Source organism: Cricetulus griseus, chromosome 2, assembly GCF_003668045.3.
Source record: "Cricetulus griseus strain 17A/GY chromosome 2, alternate assembly CriGri-PICRH-1.0, whole genome shotgun sequence".
Lineage (NCBI taxonomy): Eukaryota > Metazoa > Chordata > Mammalia > Rodentia > Cricetidae > Cricetulus > Cricetulus griseus.
The window spans coordinates 256,259,024-256,278,663 of NC_048595.1; the positions used below are offsets into that span (position 1 = coordinate 256,259,024).

At 43.1% G+C, this 19,640-nt stretch overlaps 1 protein-coding gene across 1 annotated transcript in view; it reads right to left on the minus strand.

Moving 5' to 3' along the window:
- Window positions 1-3,033: 3,033 nt before the first annotated feature.
- The window catches only part of LOC118237743, a 39,829-nt gene continuing 23,222 nt past the window's right edge, over window positions 3,034-19,640 (minus strand). The window contains exons 2-3 of the mRNA XM_035438757.1: window positions 4,188-4,332; window positions 3,034-4,099 (exon numbers count right to left, since the gene is read on the minus strand). Coding sequence (XP_035294648.1) covers window positions 3,034-4,099; window positions 4,188-4,332 — 1,211 coding nt within the window. The remainder of the gene's footprint in view (window positions 4,100-4,187; window positions 4,333-19,640) is intronic.

The following is a 19,640-nucleotide window of genomic DNA, read 5'->3' on the forward strand; positions in this document are numbered from 1 at the left end:
TTTGGTGTCCAGGGCAATGTATGATACTTAAGGCAGCGGGCAGATGAAGAGCCCTTAAGAGAGCGAGGATTTCTTCCTTATTTTTAATGTCTTTCCCTTCGGAGGTAAGCAGCCCCCTCCGTCTGTAAATTTCTCCATGTATATGGGCCGTGGCGAAAGCATAACGACTGTCTGTATACACGGTGAGCCTCTTACCTTCTGCCAATTTTAGAGCCTGCGTGAGTGCTATGAGTTCTGCCCTCTGTGCGGAAGTTCCAGGGGGGAGTGCCTGGGCCCAGACGACCTGATTCTCTGTGGTGACTGCCGCGCCCGCCCTTCGTTCTCCTTGATGCAAAAAGCTGCTTCCATCCGTGAACCAGATGTGGTCCGGGCTAGGTAGAGGCTGGTCAGTCAGGTCGGATCTCGCCCCATGGGCCTCGGCCAATACCTGTAAGCAATCATGAGCCTCGGGCTCCCCAGGGAGGGGGAGCAGGGTGGCTGGGTTCAGAGTCACCAAAGGCCCGAAGTGGACCCGGTCTTTGTCTAACAGCATAGTCTGGTAATGAGTCATTCGGGCATTAGTAAGCCATCTGTCTGGAGGCTGTCTGATGACTGCCTCAACTGCATGAGGGGCATGTATGGTCAAAGGCTGCCCCAAGGTTAGCTTGTGAGAATCTTTTACCAGCAGGGCTATAGCGGCAATCATTCGAAGGCAGGGTGGCCATCCCGATGCCACAGGATCCAATTTCTTGGAGAGGTATGCAGTGGGCCTTCTCCAAGGCCCCAGTTTTTGGGTGAGGACTCCCTTAGCATAGCCCTCTTTCTCATCTATAAAAAGTTCAAATGGCTTAGCTAAGTCCGGTAGACCCAGGGCTGGTGATTCAAGGAGAGCCTTTTTGATGTCGGTGAAGGCTTTCTTTTGGGGCTCTTCCCATTTAAAAGCAACCCCTGGCCGAGTGAGGGGGTAGAGGGGAGCCGCCATTTCGGCAAACCCAGGGATCCATAGGCGGCAGAAGCCTGCCGTTCCCAAGAACTCTCTCAGTTGGCGGGGATTTTGTGGGGTGGGAATGTCTAAGATGGCTCGCATACGGGCTTCCGTTAGCCATCGACGCCCATCCTTTATCTTGTATCCTAAATAGGTCACCTGTTTCTGACATATCTGGGCCTTCTTGGCGGATGCCCGGTACCCTAGGTTCCCAAGAGTCTGGAGGAGGGCTTGAGTGCCTTCCTTGCATTCCCCTTTGGTTTTGGCTGCCAGGAGAATGTCATCTACATATTGTAAGAGGATTAGAGCAGGGTACCTAACCCGGAATTCTGCCAGGTCCTGATGTAAAGCTTCATCAAAAAGGGTAGGGCTGTTCTTAAACCCTTGAGGTAGCCTAGTCCAAGTCAGCTGCCCAGAGATTCCAAGGGCCGCGTCCTGCCATTCAAAGGCAAATATAGGCTGGCTGGTGGGATGCAGGCGGAGGCAGAAGAAAGCGTCTTTAAGATCTAAGACTGTGTACCAGGTATAGTTAGGTGGCAATCCACTCAGCAAATTGTAAGGGTTGGGGACAGTAGGGTGTATGTCCTCTATCCTTTTATTGACTTCTCTCAGGTCCTGCACTGGCCGGTAGTCATTAGTTCCCGGCTTCCTAACGGGTAGCAAGGGTGTATTCCAAGGAGATTTACAGGGCACCAGAATCCCTTGTTCAAGTAACCTTTTAATATGTGGCCGAATTCCTTCGCGGGCTTCTTTAGGCATTGGATACTGTCTGACGGATGCAGGAAGGATGGCAGCTTTTAAGGTTACTATAATTGGGGCCTGGTTAATGGCAAGGCCCATTCCTCCTGTTTCAGCCCAGGCTTGGGGAAATTCCGCAAGCCAGTGATCAAGGGTTTCCTGATTGTTCGAATTAGTCCTCTTTTCATGGAGTCTATATTCATCTTCTATGGACATTGTCAAGATGGTAAGGGGAATTCCCTCTGGCCCTGTGACTTTGACTTCTGACCTCTCAAAGTGTATTTGAGCTTTTAATTTGGTCAATAGGTCCCGTCCTAGTAAGGGGTAGGGGCAATCTGGCACATGGAGGAAAGAATGCATAACCTTACCGGTCGCGAGCTGGAGCTGCCGATTTGTAGTCCAATGGTACTGCTTTCCGCCTGTAGCTCCCTGTACCCATGCAGTCCGGTGACTCAGGGGTCCGGGTGACTGATTCAGAACGGAATGTTGTGCCCCTGTATCGACTAGGAAGGTGACCGGATGCCCCCCGACTTGCAGTGTTATCCTGGGCTCAGGGGGGGGCTCCTGGCCCCGACTCCTCTAATCTTCTAGGTTCAGGAGGTCAGAAACCCTTGGCTGTGGAAGCTTGGCCCGGGGGTTCTTAGGGCATTCTCTTGCCCAATGTCCTTTTTCTTTACAGTAAGCACATTGGTCCCTGTCCAGGTGGGGCCCCCTTCTGTCATCCCTCTGTCTATTCTGTCTCTGGCCTGTCACTACTGTGGCCAATAGCCTGCTCATTTCTTTATTCCACTTACGGTCTCTCGCAACCTCTTTTTCCTCTGCTTCCTGTCTTAGTCTTTCCTCTCTCTCCTGGGTTTCCTTCCTCCAACGTTCTTCTCTTTCTGTCTGTGTTTCCCTCTTATTAAAAATACGTTCTGCTTCCTTCAACAAATCTTGGAGTGTATATCCCTGTAGATTTTCTAGCCTTTGAAGCTTGTTTCTTATGTCCGGGGCTGATTGCCAAATAAAGGACATAGAAACGTTGGTGGCCTGACCTGGATCTTCCAGATTATAGGGAGTATACATCCTGTATGCTTCTTTCAATCTCTCTAGAAAAGCGGCAGGTGATTCCTCCGCACCCTGTATTATCTGCTTCACCTGGGCCAAATTAGTGGGTCTGCGTCCTGCCCCCCGGAGACCCGCTACAAGCAACTGGCGATAGAGACGCAGATGGGTCCTACCTGCTTCGGTGGTAAAATCCCATTCAGGTCTTTCAAGAGGGCAAGCCACATCAATTTCATTGGGTAGCTGGGTGGGCTGCCCGTTTGCTCCTGGGACATTTTTTCGTGCTTCTAGTAGCACGCGCTGGTTAAGAGGACTTGCAACAGCTGCTGACAATCATCCCAGGTGGGTTGGTGAGTCGTGAGTACCGACTCTATGAGAGATGTCAGCCTCACGGGGTCTGCAGAAAAAGAAGGATTATTATTTTTCCAGTTATAGAGGTCCGATGCTGAGAATGGCCAATACTGAGGTTGGCCGTTCAGTCCAGTTCGGAGGGGCAAAGTGGTTGAATCTGGAACGGGCTGCTCCCTGCGACCTCTTAGTCGATAAGCCATTGGTGAAGGGTCAGGGGCCGCTTCCGCCAAGGCGGCGGCGGAGTCCGCTTCTGCCTCTGGTGGGGGCGGCAGTGGCGGATATGGCGGGGGCTCCTCCGTTAATAGATCAACCAACTGGTCTTCTCCCGGGGGGAGTACCTTAGGTGTCTTCTTTTCTTTAGCCTTAGTGTCTTTCACCGCGGTAGGGTAAAGGTTGGAATGGGAAGGGGGGTTGGGAGGAATCAAAGGAGTGGGAGGTGTAGGGGCCGAAGGAATGGGTCGGTTGGAGCGGTTAGAGGGGGGAAGGAGAGAGGGGCCCTTGGGATGTAAGAAAGGACGTACCCAGGGAGGGGGGTCCTGAACCAAAGCCTCCCAAGTGACGATATAAGCCACTTGATCGGGATGCCCGTGTGGTCCAGGATCCATAATCTTCTCTTTTACCTGGAATATAGTCTGGGGGTTAAAGGTACCATCTCGCGGCCAGCCTACGTCAAAGGTCGGCCATTCTGAAGAACAAAGAGTAATCCATTTGCGTTTACGCACATCAACAGATTGGTTATGAGCATATTCCTGTACATCTCTCCAGTGCGAGAGTGTTAGGGACAAAGGAGTGGTGACAGTTTGCCCCATAGTTTCTAGGCTTAGGAGGACACAAATGACAGCTACAAAACAAAGACCGAATAACACAGAACAGACTTTCGCAGCGCGGTTTCGACAGAGAGTCGACAGTAAGAATTGAGAGGGGGTCGAGGAAGGGGGCCCTCCTTCTTCGTCCCCAGTAAAGATTGCAAATCCCTCAAGCCGAGGGCCTTCTCCAAAGAGACTGGGAAAATATCCAGTCATAGATCTAAGTTCAAAGTACAAATCTCTCACGCTGAGGGCTTCCCAAGTTCAAAGTACAAATCTCTCACGCTGAGGGCTTCCCAAGTTCAAAATACAAATCCCTCACCCCGAGGGCTTCAAACGCTACCAGGACATCTCCTGGAGCCGCGGTCCGGAGTCCGAACTCGTCAGTTCCTCTCGGCACCGCCAAATACAAATGTACACAGCTGTATACTACAAACGCAAGCGCAATTCACAAGACGGACTCAGACCAGACAAGACAAAACAGCGGATCCGCACAACACTTACCTCCCAAACGTGGGTCGGTGGTCCCTGAGTGGGGGTCTCTATCCCGGACGAGCCCCCAAATGAAAGACCCCCGAAGAGGCACTTTCATAGAGGGGAGACCCACACCCAGGAATCAGCGAGGCCACGAACTGGATGCAAAAAACAAGAGGCTTTATTGGAGACGCGGGTACCCGGGGCGACTTAGCCTTTGTGTGGCTAAGCGCCTCGAGCCAAGGGAAAGGGGTCCTTATATAGGGAAAAAGGCACAAGCTAGGAGCAGGGATTCTATTGGATAATTCTAATGAGGCATTATACAGAGCTATTCCCATTGGTCAATGTATATGAGGCGCTATACAGGGTTATTCAAATAAGGCAAAGTACAGAGTTATTCAAATGAGGTGAAACACAGAGTCTTTCAAATAAGGCGAAATACAGAATCATTTCCATTGGATGGTTCAAATGAGACACAGAGCCATTCCAGATCAGCATATTCTCAAGGTCTGGTGTCTGGTGTCTGGTACAGCAGACTCAATTCCCCCCCCCTTCCTGATGGCTGACCTTGGGGGCGGAGACCTTGGGACGGAGTGTTTCTCTTCGGGCGGGGCGGGGGCTCAGGGGCAGGGCTCCAGGCCGGCTCACTCGGTGTTTGTTCTCGTGCTGACCCACCTGGTGCTCGCCCTCGTGCCGGCCCACCCGGTGCTCGTTCTCGGGCTGGCCCACCTGGTGCTCATTCTCGGGCCGGCCCCACCCGGTGCTTGTTCTCGGGCCGGCCCCACCCGGTGCTTGTTCTCGGGCCGGGCGGGGAAAGGCCACCGGGGGTGGGGATCGGGGAAGCCGCCGACAGGAGGAAGAGGAGACAAACTTGAGAAAGAAAGGGCTAAGGGACAGGGGTCTTTCAGATGTGATATGTACAAAGCAGGGAAAGAGACAATAAACAACAAGAGGCAAGATGTCATCCATTTTACACCGTATTTTTGCTTAATTAAGCAAATTTTTCTTTTGCATTTTGGAAACTTGTTCCTCTGGTGTAAACAGTACAGTAGGTCTCTGTACTGGCTGCAGTAAAAGAGGATTGGGAAGTGATATTAGTGTTATATTAGTTGTGGATGAAGTCTAATTTTACAGGATTAGACTATGCTTTGATAGGTTTATAATATCTATGAATTTTATGAAATATTCCATCTCTAAACACATAGTAGGTGTGTATCTTTATCATGCTGATATAATAAGTCTCTGTTAATAGGTAATAAGTGTTTTCTCAAATGCTAAGAGAATCTTTTGGTTCTGTGGATCATAATTTACCTACACCCTTATTTAGTGAAAGAATTTGTTCTGTAGGATCAGCAAAATTGTCTGTGGATGGCTAGGAAACATGACTGATAGAAGAAAATTTGTGTAACCTGAGCAAAAGCCTTGCTTTGATTCCCAACACTGAAAATTTTAAGTGGCAAGAGAGACACCCCAGAAATTCAAAACTCACTTACCATCTTCTGCTTATAACACCTTAGTTTATAAAATATTAATTCAAAATTCTGTGTTACTTGTATACTGACTTCATGGCTAGGTAGCAAAAATGTTATAATAAAACAGAGGCCAAATATTCTCAGTTCAAATTCTAATATTATTTCTTGGCTGAGTCAATTTGAGACATTTCTTTTTGCTGTTGTTGTTTTGTTTTGATTTTTCCGAGAGATTATTTTTATTAGTTCAAATTAGAAACAAGGCTGCTTTGCATGTCAATCCCTTTTCCTTCTCTCCCTCCCTCCCCTTCCCCCAACCCCTCACCAGCCCCCCACTAAGCACCCAGGAGAGTAAGGCCCTCCGTGGGGGTTCCCGAAAGTCAGTCATATCATTCTGGGCAGGACCTAGACCCTCTCCCATGTGTCCAGGCTGAGAGAGTATCCCTCCATGTGGGATGGGCTCCCAAAGTCCCTTCTTATGCCAGGGGTACTGATCCACTACCAGGGGCCCCATAGAGTGCCTAGGCCTGCTTATTGACATCCACATTCAGGGGTCTGGATCAGTGCCCTGCTGGCCTGCCAGACATTGGTCTGGGGTGCATGCGCTCCCCCTTGTTCAGGCCAGCTGTTTCTGTGAGTTTCACCAGCCAGATCTTGACATTTTTGATCTTCACTGCTCCCTCTCTGCAACTGGGTTCCAGAGATCAGTTCTGTGTTTCCCTGTGGGTGTCTGCCTCTGCTTCCATCAGCCACTGGATGAGGACTCTAGGATGGTATATAAGGCAGTCATCAGTCTCATTATAGGGGAAGGGCAATTAGGGTAGCCTCACCACCATTGCCTAGATTGTCATTTGGTGTCTTCCTTGTAGATCTCTGGAAATCTCCCTAGTGCCAGATCTCTCCTCGAAGGTATAATGGCTCCCTCTGTTATGATATCTCTCATCCTACTCCCCTCTATTCTTCTCCCGACTCAACCTTCCTGCTCCTCCATTTCCTCCTCTCCCCTCCTATTCTCGTCCTCTCATTCTGCCAGCTCCCTCTCCCCTACCCTCATGCTCCCAATTACCTCAGGAAATCCTACCCCTTTCCCTACTCCAGAGTCCATGCATTCTTCTCTTAGAGTCCTTCTTGTTTCCTAGTTCCTTTGGTGATGAGGATTGTAGGCTGGTAATCCTTTGCTCTATGTCTAAAATTCATATATGAATGAATGCATATCATGTTTGTCTTTTGGGGACTGGGTTACCTCACTCAGTGTGGTTTCTTCTAGTTCCATCCATTTGCCTGCGAATTTCAAGATTCCATTGGTTTTTTCTGCTGTGTAGTACTCCATTGTATAAATGTATCACATTTTTTTCTATCCATTTTTCAGTTGAGTGGCATCTAGGTTTCTTCCAGGTTCTGGCTATTACAAACAAGCTGCTATGAACATAGCTGAACATAAGTCCTTGCTGTATGAATGTGCATTCTTTGGGTATATGCCCAAGAGAAGAATTGCTGGATCTTGAGATAGACTGATTCCCATTTTCTTGAGAAACCGCCATACTGGTTTCCAAAGTAGTCTTACAAGTTTGCACTCCCACCAGCAATGGAGGCGAGTTCCTTTTTCTCCACACGCCCTTCTTCATCTATTTTGACTGATTTCAATTTGAAGTCTAATTTGTTAGATGTTAGGATTGCTACACCAGCTTGTTTCTTGGGTCCTTTTCATTGGAAAATCTTTTCCCAACCCTTTACTCTGAGGTAATGTCTGTCTTTGAAGTTGAGGTGTGTTACTTTTATACAGAAGGATGGATTCTGTCTTTGTATCCATTCTATTAGACTGTATCTTTTTATAGGCAGGTTAAGACTATTGAAATTGAGGGTAATTAATGTCCATTGATTGTTGGTTACTGTTTGTTTTGGAATTATTGTTGGTGGTGTCATTTTGTGTAGATTTCACCTTCTTTTTTGATTTTCATGTTTGGTAAAGTAGGATTATCTATTGCCTATGTTTTTGTGAGTGTAGTTATCTTCACTGGGCTGCAGTTTTCCTTCCAGAACTTTCTGTAGTGCTGGATTTGTGGATATGTATTGTTCAAATCTGGTTTTGTCGTGGAATATCTTGTTTTCTCCATCTATAGTGATTGAAAGCTTTGCTGGGTAGAGTAGTCTGGGTTGTCATCCATGTTCTCTTAGTGTTTGTGTGACATCTATCCAGGACCTCTGGCTTTCAAAGTTTCCATTGAGAAGTGGGGTGAAATTCTGATAGGTCTGCCTTTATATGTTACTTGACTTTATCCTTTGCTGCTGTTAATATTTTCTTTTATTCCAAGTTTGGTGTTTTGATTATGTGTCAGGGGGGACTTCTTTTTTTAGTCTAGTCTATTTGGTATTCTGTAAGCTTCTTGTACTTTCATAGGCATATCCCTCTGTAGGTTGGGGAAGCTTTCTTCTATATTTCATTGAATACATTTTCTGTACCTTTGAGCTGTATTTCTTCACCTTCTTCTATACCTATTCTTCATAAGTTTGGTCTTTTCACGGTGTCCCATATTTCCTGGATATTTTTTGTTAGGGATTTGTTGGACTTGAGATTTTCTTTGGTCGATGACTATATATCCTCTAGTAAGTCTTCTACAACTGAAATTCCCTCTTCCATCTCCTGTATTCTATTGGTTATGCTTACATCCTTAGTTCCTGATCGCTTACCCAGCCTTTCTACATCAAGCATCCCCTCATTCTGTGTTTTCTTTATTGTTTCTACTTCAGCTTTCATGCCTTGAACTGTGTCGATTATTTCCTACACTTGTTTGGTTGTTTTTTCTTGGCTTTCTTTAGATTTTTTAAGAGAATTACTTATTTTTTGAAAATTTTTTGTTTGCTTTTTCTTCTATTTCTTTAAGAGATTTCCTCGTTTCCTCTTTAAGGCACTCTATCCTCTTCATAAAGTAGTTTTTATGGTCTGGCTCTTCTTCCTCCTCTGTCTTGAGGTTTTCAAATCTTGCTGATGTGGAGTCCCTCAATTCCGATGGTGTCATACTAGTCTTTCTGTTGTTGAGTGTCTTCTTATTCTGTCTTCTTCCCATCTCTTCTTCCAGTGGGTGCAGGTTGGGTCTCTCTATCTCCTCTTGTCACCCAGTGGGGTATGTGGGCCAAGAATTCAGTGTCTGCAGCTCTGGATCGTCTTGCCTCTTCTGGTATTCTCCTCACTCAGCAGAGGTCAGGGTGGAGAGGGAACTGAGAGTAAGGTGTTCCCAGACTAAAGGAGATCCTCCCTTACTGGGTTGGTCCACTCTATGCCAAGGCATTTCTTTTAAACTTTCTGAGCATCAATGCTTTAATCTATAAAAACTAAGAAAATAATGCACTTCAGGATTCATGCAGACCAATTAAGTATAAGTATATATAAGAAATTTGACATGAAAAGTATTCCTTATTGAATAGTTGATTTGGACATATGAGTACATAGTATTGGTATCTCCTTCCCCCCTGAACAACTCTAAAACATGGTTCAGATCTTGAACAAGAGGCAATGCAAGGCAGAAGTCAACACAACAGTTCCTTTTTTTTCTTTCTTTACATTTTTATTTAAATTAGAAACAAGATTATTCTAGATAACAATCCAAGTTCCCTCTGCCTCCCCTCCTCCCTTGCCCCCACCAACTAACACCCTACCTATCTCATACCCTTTCTGCTCCCCAAGGAATATGAGGCCTTCCATAAGGGGTCTTTAGAGTCTGTCATATCCTTTGGGATAGGGCCTAGGGCCTCCCCCGTGTTTGTAGACTCAAGGAGTATCCCTCTATGTGGAATGGGTTCCCAAAGTCCATTCCTATGCTAGGGATAAGTACTGATCTACTACAAGAGGCCCCATAGATTTCCAAGGCCTCCTCACTGACATCCATGTTCATGGAGTCTGGATCAGTCCCATGCTGGTTTCCCAGCTATCAGTCTGGGGACCAAGAGCTCACCCCTGTTCAGATCAGCTGTTTCTGTAGGTTTCACCAGCCTGGTTTGGACCACTTTGCTCAGCACTCCTCATTCTCTTCAACTGGATTCCAGTTCAGTTCAGTTTTTAGCTGTGGGTATCAGCTTCTACTTCCATCAGCTGCTGGATGAAGGCTATAGAATGGCATATAAGTTAGTCATTAATCTTATTATCAGGGAAGAGCATTTAAGGCAGCCTCTCCTCTGTTGCTTAGATTATTAGATGGTGTCATCATTGTAGATCTACACACATTTCCCTAGAACCTAATTTCTCTTTAAACCTATAATGGCTCCCTGTACTTTGGTATCTCTTATCTTGCTCTCCTTTATTCTTCCCCCAACTCAAACTTCCTGCTCCCTCATGTCTTCCTCACCTCTCCTCTTCTCCCCTTCTCATTCTCATAGCTCCCCCTCCCCTCATGCTCCCAATTTGCTGAGGAGATCTTGTCCCTTTCCCCTTCTCAGGGGGATCATGCATGTCTCTCTTAGAGTCCTCCTTGTTTCCTAGCTTCTCTGGCAGTGTGGATTGTGGGCTGGTAATTCTTTGCACTGTGTCTAAAATCCATATATGAGTGAGTATATACCATGTTTATCTTTTTTTGTCTGGGTTACCTGGCTCAGAATGGTTTCTTCTAGGTCCATCCATTTGTCTGCGAATTTCAAGATTCCATTGCTTTGTTTGGTTTTGGGTTTTGGTTCCACTGAGAAGTACTCCATTGTATAAATGGACCACATATTCTCTATCCATTCTTCAGTTGAGGGGCATCTAGGTTGCTTCCAGGTTTGGGCTATTAAAATGATGCTGCTGTGAACACAGTTGAACAGATGTACTTGTTATTTGAATGTGCTTCTTTTGGGTATTTGCCTAAGAGTGGAAGTGCTGGATCTTGTGGTAGACAGATTCCCATTTTTACGAGGAAATGCCATACTGATTTCCAAAGTGGCTGTAAAAGTGGGCACTCCCACCAGCAGTGGAGGAGGGTTCCCATTTCTCCACATCCTCTCCAGCACAAATTGTCATTGGTGTTTTTGATTTTAGCCATTCTGACAGGAGCAAGATGGTATCTCAGAGTTGTTTTGATTTGCATTTCCCTGATGGCTAAGGATGTTGAATACTTTCTTATGTGTCTTTCAGCTATTTTAGATTCCTCTATTGAGAATTATCTCTTTAGTTCTGTACCCCAATTTTTAATTGGATTATTTGGTGTTTTGGAGACTAGCTTCTTGAGTTCTTTGTATATTTTGGAGATCAGCCCTCTGTCAGATGTGGGGTTGGTGAATATCTTTTCCCAGTCTGTGGACTGCCATTTTGTCTTGCTGACTGTGTCCTATGACTCACAGAAGCTTCTCAGTTTCAGGAGGTCCCATTTATTAATTTTCAATCTCAGTGTCTGTGCTACTAGTGTAATGTTCAGGAAGCTGTCTCCTGTACCAATTAGTTCAAGGTTATTTCCCACTTTCTCTTCTAATAGGTTCAGTGTGGCTGAATTTATGTTGAGGTCTTTGATCCATTTGGACTTAAGTTTTGTGCATGGCTATATGAATGGATCTATCTGCAGTCTTCTATGTGCCAGCATCCAGTTACATCCAGTTATGCCAGCACCATTTGTTGAAGATATTTTCTTCATTCCATTGTATTACTTTAGCTTCTTTGTCAAGAATCAGGTGTTCATAGGTGTGTGGGGTAATATCAGGGTTTTCAACTCAATTCCATTGGTCTACCTGTCTATTTTTTGTGCCAACACCAAGCTGTTTTCAAGACTATAGCTCTATAATAGAGCTTGAAGTCAGGGGTGATGATGCCTCCAGAAGTTCCGTTATTGTACAAGGTTGTTTTGTCTATCCTGGGTCTTTGGTTTTTCCATATAAAGATGATAATTATTGTTTCAATGTCTGTGAAGAATTGTGCTGGGATTTTGATGGGGATTGCATTGAATCTGTAGATTGCTTTTGGCAAGATTGCCATTTTTACTATGTTGATTCTACCTATCCTAGAACATAGGAGATCTTTCCATTTTCTGGTATCTACCTTAATTTCTTTCTTTCTTTTTTCTTTTTTTCTTTTTCTTTCTTTTCTTTTCTTTTTTTTTTTTTTTTGGTTTTTCGAGATAGGCTTTCTCTGTGGCTTTGGAGGCTGTCCTGGAACTAGCTCTTGTAGACCAGGCTGGTCTAGAACTCACAGAGATCCACCTGCCTCTGCCTTCCGAGTGCTGGGATTAAAGGCATGCGCCACCAATGCCTGGCCTACTTTCTTTCTTTAAAGACCCAAAATTCTTACAGTACAGGTCTGTCACTATTTTGGTTAGTGTTACCCCAAGGTATTTTATGTTGTTTGTGGCAATTGTAAAGGGCAATGTTTCTCTGATGTCTTTCTCCACCAATGTGTCATCCGTATATAGTAGAGTTACAGATTTTTTGAGTTAATCTTATATCCTGCCACTTTGCTGAAGGTGTTTATCAGCTGTAGGAGTTCCCTGGCAGAGTTTTTCAGGTCACTTATGTAGACTATCATATCATCTGCAAATAGTGAAAGTTTGGCTTCTTCCTTTCCAATTTGTATCCCCTTGATCTGCTTTTGTTGTCTTATTGCTCTGGCTAGAACTTCAAGGACAATATTGAAAAGACATGGGGAAAGTGCTCAGCCTTGTCTTGTTCCCGATTTTAAGGGGATCACGTTGATTTTCTCTCCATTTAGTTTAATGTTGCTGTTGGTTTACTGTATATTGCCTTTATTATGTTTAGGTATGTCCCTGTTATCCCTGATCTCTCCAAGACCTTTATCATGAAGGGGTGTTGGATTTTTTTCAAACCAACAGTATCTAGTGAGCTGATCCTGTGGTTTTTCTTTTTCGGTTTGTTTATATGGCGGATTACATTGATGGATTTATGTATATTGAACCATCCTTGCATCCCATGCAACTTGATCATGGTGGATGATTTCTCTGATGTGTTCTTGGAATTGATTTTCCAGTATTTTTATTGAGTATTTTTTCATCAATGTCACGAGGGATATTGGTCTGTAGTTCTCTTTCTTAGTTGTATCTTTGTGTGGCTTGGGTACCAAGGTTATTGAAGCCTTGTAAAAAGAGTTGTGCAGTGACCCTTCTGCTTCTATTGTGTGGAATACTTTGAGGAGAATTGGTATTAGCTGTTTCTTGAATTTCTGGTAGAATTCTGCAGTTGACGCCATCTGTCCCTGGGATATTTTTGGTTGGGAGACGTTTGATGACTACTTCTATTTCTTTAGGGGTTATAGGTCTATTTAAATTGCTTATCTGTTCTTGACTTAATTTTGGTAAGTGAAATCTGTCCAGAAAATTGTCCATTTCCTTTAGATTTTCAAATTTTGAGGAATACAGGTTTTCAAAGTATGACCTGATGATTCTGTGGATTTCCTCTGTGTCTGTTGTTATGTCCCCCTTTTCATTCCTGATTTTATTAATTTGCATGTTCACTCTCTGCCCTTTGCTAAGTTTGGATAAAGGTTTGTCAATCTTCTTGATTTTCTCGAAGAACCAACTCTTCATTATATTGATTCTTTGTATTGTTCTTCTAGTTTCCATTTTATTGATTTCAGCCCTCAATTTGATTATTTCCTGGCATCTACTCCTTCGTGGTGCATTGGCTTCTTTGTGTTCTAGAGCTTTCAGTTGTTCTGTCAATTCTCTAGTGTGTCATTCACCTAGTTTCTTCATGTGGGCACTTACTGTTATGAACTTTCCTTTTAGCACAGCTTTCAATAAGTCTAATAAATTTGGATATGTTGTGTCCTCATTCTCATTGAATTCTAGGAAATCTTTCATTTCTTTGTTATTTCCTCCTCAACCCAGGAATGGTGCAATTGGGCATTATTCAATTTCCATGAGTTTGTAGGTTTTCTGCAACTTGTGAACACACAATTCTTTAAGAAAAGAAAACACATGGGAAATGAAGCACACCATGGGCTGAGAATACAACTCAATGATTGGAAAATTGCCTAGCACGTCAAAACCCTGGGTTCAATTCTCAGTGACAGAAAATAATACTTTGGGCTATACATAAAAGTCCATATCTATAATCTCAGCACTTGGAAAAATGGTGACAGTAAGAAAGGAAATCCAAGGCCACAGTGGGAAATGAGACCCTGTCTCATTAGTAGACAGAATAACAAAAGCCAAACAACAACAACAACAAAATCACAACACATCTAAGAGCCCAAAACTCTGAAAAGTCCCCTCAAAGTCAACTCTGTTTTTAAAAATTAATATATTTTCAGAATTTCATACCTAAGTATTATATGTTTTGATTTTTCTGTTCCTGACCCATTCCCTCCAACTCCTCTCAGACCACTCCCCCCCCTTAGAGCATGGTGGTAGGCAGGCAGACATGGTGCTGGAGAAATAGCTGAGAGTTCTACATCTGAATACACAGGCAGCAGGAGAGGAGAGACACTGGACCTGCCATGTACTTTTGAAACTTCAAAGCCTAGACTCAGCAACACACTTACTTCTTCCAACAAGGCCACACCTCCTAATCTTTTTAATCCTTTCAAATAGTGCCACACCCTGATAATTTAACATTCAAATATATGAGCCTATGGGGACCAGTCTTATTCAAACTATCATACCCCCTCACATTGCCTTTCCAACTTCATGTCCTCTCATACATATAGAAGGTTTTTCTTTTTTCCTTAGGCTTATACAAGCCAATGGGCTGTTGAAAAATCAATGAGAGTAAGTCATTGCCTACAATATAACTTTCAGCACACTGTATTGTAAACATTAAATAAGCGAATAGCCTACCTTTAAACTGGTAATAATTTCTTTTGTATTTCTAAGCTCTTTTTTTCTTTAAAGAACTTCTACCTATATTTCTAATAAATGTACAAAATAATTTAAGTTTGTGTTGTGTGTCTTTTGCTTATCTTAACCAGACTTCATCTACTGGTCATTATTTAAGGATGGAGGGAAAACAGCATTTAAGAATATATCTCCTGAACAATATGCTACCTGTTGAAGTTAGGAAAATGTCAAGAAAAGTCCAAATGCTTCCTTAGAAAGTAATGCAATTAACTTTTCATATAAACCAAAATTGTTCCTATAAGCCCTGGCTATCTTGCACATTTTTATTGCCCTACACATAAGAAACGACATTATTCACATAAGAAGGCTGTAGACGGGGTTTCTGTTCTACCTGGTCCTACTGCCCTTCAGTCCCAAATAAACACACAGAGGTTTTTATTAGTTATAAACTGTTTGGCTGATGGCTCAGGGTTCTTATTGGCTAGCTCTCTCTTAATTATTAACTCATTTCTATTAATCCAAGTATTTCAACGTGGTCTTGGCTTACCGGAGAATGCCCAGACCTGTTACTCCTTCAGCGGCTACAAAACATCTCTCCAGCAGCTCACTCTCTATGTCTTCTCCCCTGAATTCTCCTCATCTGGTAGTCCTGCCTACAGTTTCTGCCTGACTACTGGCCAATCAGTGTTTTATTCATCAACCAATAAAAGAAACATATATACAGAAGGACATCCCCCATCAGAAGACTAATAAAAAGTCATTTTACTCCTATGATTTTTACACATCTTAGTTCCTGACCTTGATAACAAAGACCTGTGCAAGAAGATACATTTGTTATTTGTAATATTAATTTCTTATTTTCAACAACTTCAAAATGCACATCATCATAAAAATTCCAAATTAATTTTAAGTTTGAGTAACTTATTTATAAGAAGGTTCTGTGACTAATGAGAAAAAAATCTATAGTATGAGCACTGTGAACATTTGTAGGGGAACTCCCCAAGACAAGTAAAGAAGAAAGCTAGTGTGAGAGCTAATACTGTCTACTTGAAATGACCGAAAATCATGGGCCAACTCTGGGCATATCGGTGAGGGCTCATATAGATTACACTCATTGAAACCAGAAGACTCACCATAATTTTGAGCAGCATGGTTGCATGTGCTGGAGCCCTGAATTGCACAAAAGAGGAAAATCAAGATTGGTGCCAATATTCACCTCTGTTTCTTCACTATAGGCAAAATATGCCCACCCCCTCAAACTCCTGTTTCCATGGCTATCTCATCATGATGGACCCTACACCTCAGACTGTAAACTGTAAACTAATGTGGGAAATTTCCAATATGGAGCCAGGTAAAAATACAAAGGAATTTAATAGGGAAAAGCCTTACTTACAGAGTGACCAAGCCAGCCGGCAGGGCAGCAGTAAGTTCAGCAAGCCAAAGATGAAAGCAAAAGAAGGGGTTGCCCTGTGAGCGTCCCTCACTCTTAAACCTTCCCTACATCACCCTGACCACGCCCTCACAGGCATGGCCAGGTACACCTATAGCCAGCCCCTAAGCAGGCATGTCTACAACATCCCCTACACTTCCCCTTTTAGTCTAAAAGAGGATTAAAACTTAACAGTGTAGGTGCAGAGTCATCTGAGGCAAGTGACCGACCTGCCAGACCCAGTTAGGCGGCAGCGGTGGGTTCCGAACACCGAACACCCAGAGGCAGCCCCCAGAGGCCTCCATCTGCCAGCCCAGGTAGGCCAGGAACTGTTTCCAGTTCCAGTTCGTCGTTGCTGCTCAGAGTCATCTGACACAAGTAACCATACGGAGTTCGGCAGCAGGATCTGACACCCCAAGGCAGGGTGACAGCTCTGCCTCCAACTGCCCGCCCTGCAGGACCCAGCCTGCCCGGACATTGCAGACACCCGGGTAACAGTGACACCTCCATTCATGAGAAGAGAACCGACATCAGAGTATTGGATCTGTTTGCATCTACCAGAAGGGAACCGTGGTCCCACACCCACCAGGAGAACAAGAAACACTTGCTACACCCACCAGAAGAAAGGATGAGAAGAGGACAAGGTAAAAGCACATCCAACAACAGAAAACCCAATATGACACCATCGGAGACTAAGAACCATACACCAGTAAGACCTCAACATCACGATGCAGATGAACCAGAAGAGAATGACCTTAAAAACATCTTCAGGAAAATGATAGAGGACCTCAAAGAGGACATGAGAAAATCCCTTAAAGAAATTGAAGACAAAACAAACCAAAAAATACAAGAAACAGTTCAAGACCTAAAAACCAAAATAGAGATAATAAAGAAAGCACAGTCTGAGGCAATGCTAGAAATAGAAAAGCTGGGTAAATGATCAGGAACTACAGATGTAAGCATAACCAACAGAATACAAGAGATGGAAGAGAGAATCTCAGGAGTTGTAGACACACTAGTGGAAATAGAATCAACCAAAGAAAATCTTAAGTCCAACAAATCCCTAACACAAAATATCCAGGAAATATGGGATATTGTGAAAAGACCAAACCTAAGAATAATAGGTATAGAAGAAGGTGAAGAAATCCAACTCAAAGGTGCAGAAAACATATTCAACAAAATCACAGAAGAAAATTTTCCCAACCTAAAAAAAGACATGCCAATGAAAATACAAGAAGCCTACAGAACACCAAATAGACTGGACCAAAAAAAAAGGTCACCTCACCACATAATAATCAAAACACCAAGCATACACAACAAAGAGAAAATATTAAGATCAGCAAAGGAAAAAGGTCAAGTAACCTATAAAGGCAAACCTATCAGAATCACCCCTGACTTTTCCTTGGAAACTCTGAAAGCCAGAAGGTCCTGGATCAATATTCTATCTACACTAAGAGACCATGGATGCCAGTCCAGACTACTATACCCAGCAAAGCTTTCAGTCATTATAGATGGAGAAAACAAGATATTCCATGATAAAACCAGATTCAAACAATACATATCCACCAATCCAGTCCTACAGAAAGTACTGGAAGGTAAACTGCAACCCAGGGAAGTTAACTACAACCAGAAAAACACAGGCAATAGATAATCCCAATTTTCCAACAGTCAAAAGAAAAAAGGGATAGAATCCCACACATAATCTTGCCACCATCACCAAATCAAAAACAAACAAGAATGAACAATAATCAATGGTCATTAATATCCATCAACATTAATGGTCTTAACTCCCCTATAAAAAGACACAGATTAGCAGAATGGATAAGAAGACAGAATCCTTCCTTCTGCTGCTTACAAGAAACTCACCTCAACCTCAAAGACAGACGGTACCTAAGAATTAAAGGTTGGGGAAAGATCTTTCAATCAAATGGACCCAAGAAACAAGCAGGGGCAGCAATCCTAATAACCAACAAATTGGACTTTAAACTAAAGTCAGTCAAAAGAGATGAAGAAGGTCATTTCCTACTCATCACAGGAGAAATCCATCAGGATGAAGTCTCAATTCTGAACATTTATGCCCCAAATACAAAGGCATCCACGTTTGTAAAAGAAACATTACTAAAACTCAAATCACACATAAAACCGCACACACTTATAGTGGGAGATTTCAACACCCCACTCTCACCACTGGACAGGAACACCAGACAGAAACTTAACAAAGAAACAAAAGAACTAATAGAAGTTATGGCACAATTGGACTTAACAGATATCTATAGAACATTCCACCCAAATACAAAACAATTTACCTTCTTCTCAGTGCCACATGGAACCTTCTCTAAAATCGACCACATACTTGGCAACATAGCAAACCTCAACAAGTACAAAAAAATTGAAATAACCCCCTGTGTCTTATCAGACCACCATGCTTTAAAATTAGAATTCAACAACAACAAGAACTACAGAAAACCTACAAACTCATGGAAATTAAGTAACACCCAATTGCACAATTCATGGGTCCAGGAAGAAATAAAAAAAGAAGTTAAAGATTTCCTAGAATTCAATGAGAATAAGGACACAACATATCCAAACCTATGGGATACTCTGAAAGCAGTGCTAAGAGGAACGTTCATAGTGCTAAATGCCCATATGAAAAAAACAGGAGAATAATCACACTAGAGAATTAACAGCACAACTGAAAGCTTTAGAAAACAAAGAAGCCAGTACACCCCAGAGGAGCAGATGCTAGGAAATAATCAAATTGAGGGCTGAAATCAATAAAATGGAAACTAGGAGATCAATACAAAGAATCAATATAACAAAAAGTTGGTTCTTCGAGAAAATCAACAAGATTGACAAACCTTTATCCAAACTTACCAAATAACAAAGAGTGAACATGCAAATTAATAAAATCAGGAATGAAAAGGGGGTCATAACAACAGACACAGTGGAAATCCAGAGAATCATCAGGTCATACTTTGAAAACCTGTATTCCTCAAAATTTGAAAATCTAAAGGAAATGAACAATTTTCTGGACAGCTTTCACTTTCCAAAAGTAAATCAAGAACAGATAAGCAACTTAAATAGAAATATAACCCCTAATGAAATTGAAGCAGTCATTAGATGTCTCCCAACCAAAAAAAGCCCAGGGCCAGAGGGCTTCAGTGCAGAATTCTACCAGAAATTCAAAGTACAGCTAATACCAATTCTCCTCAAAGTATTCCACACAATAGAAGCAGAAGGGTCATTACCAAACTCTTTTTATGAGGCCACAATAACCTTGATACCCAAGCCACACAAAGACACAACTAAGAAAGAGAACTACAGACCAATATCCCTCATGATAATTGACACAAAAATTCTCAATTAAATATTGGCAAATCGAATCCAAGAACACATCAGAGAAATCATCCACCATGATCAAGTAGGCTTCATCCCGGGATGCAAGGATGGTTCAACATACAAAAATCCATCAATGTAATCCACCATATAAACAGACTGAGAAAAAAAATTACATGATCATCTCACTAGATGCTGAAAAAGCCTTTGACAAAATCCAACATCCCTTCATGATAAAAGTCCTGGAGAAATCAGGGATGACAGGAACACACCTCAACATAA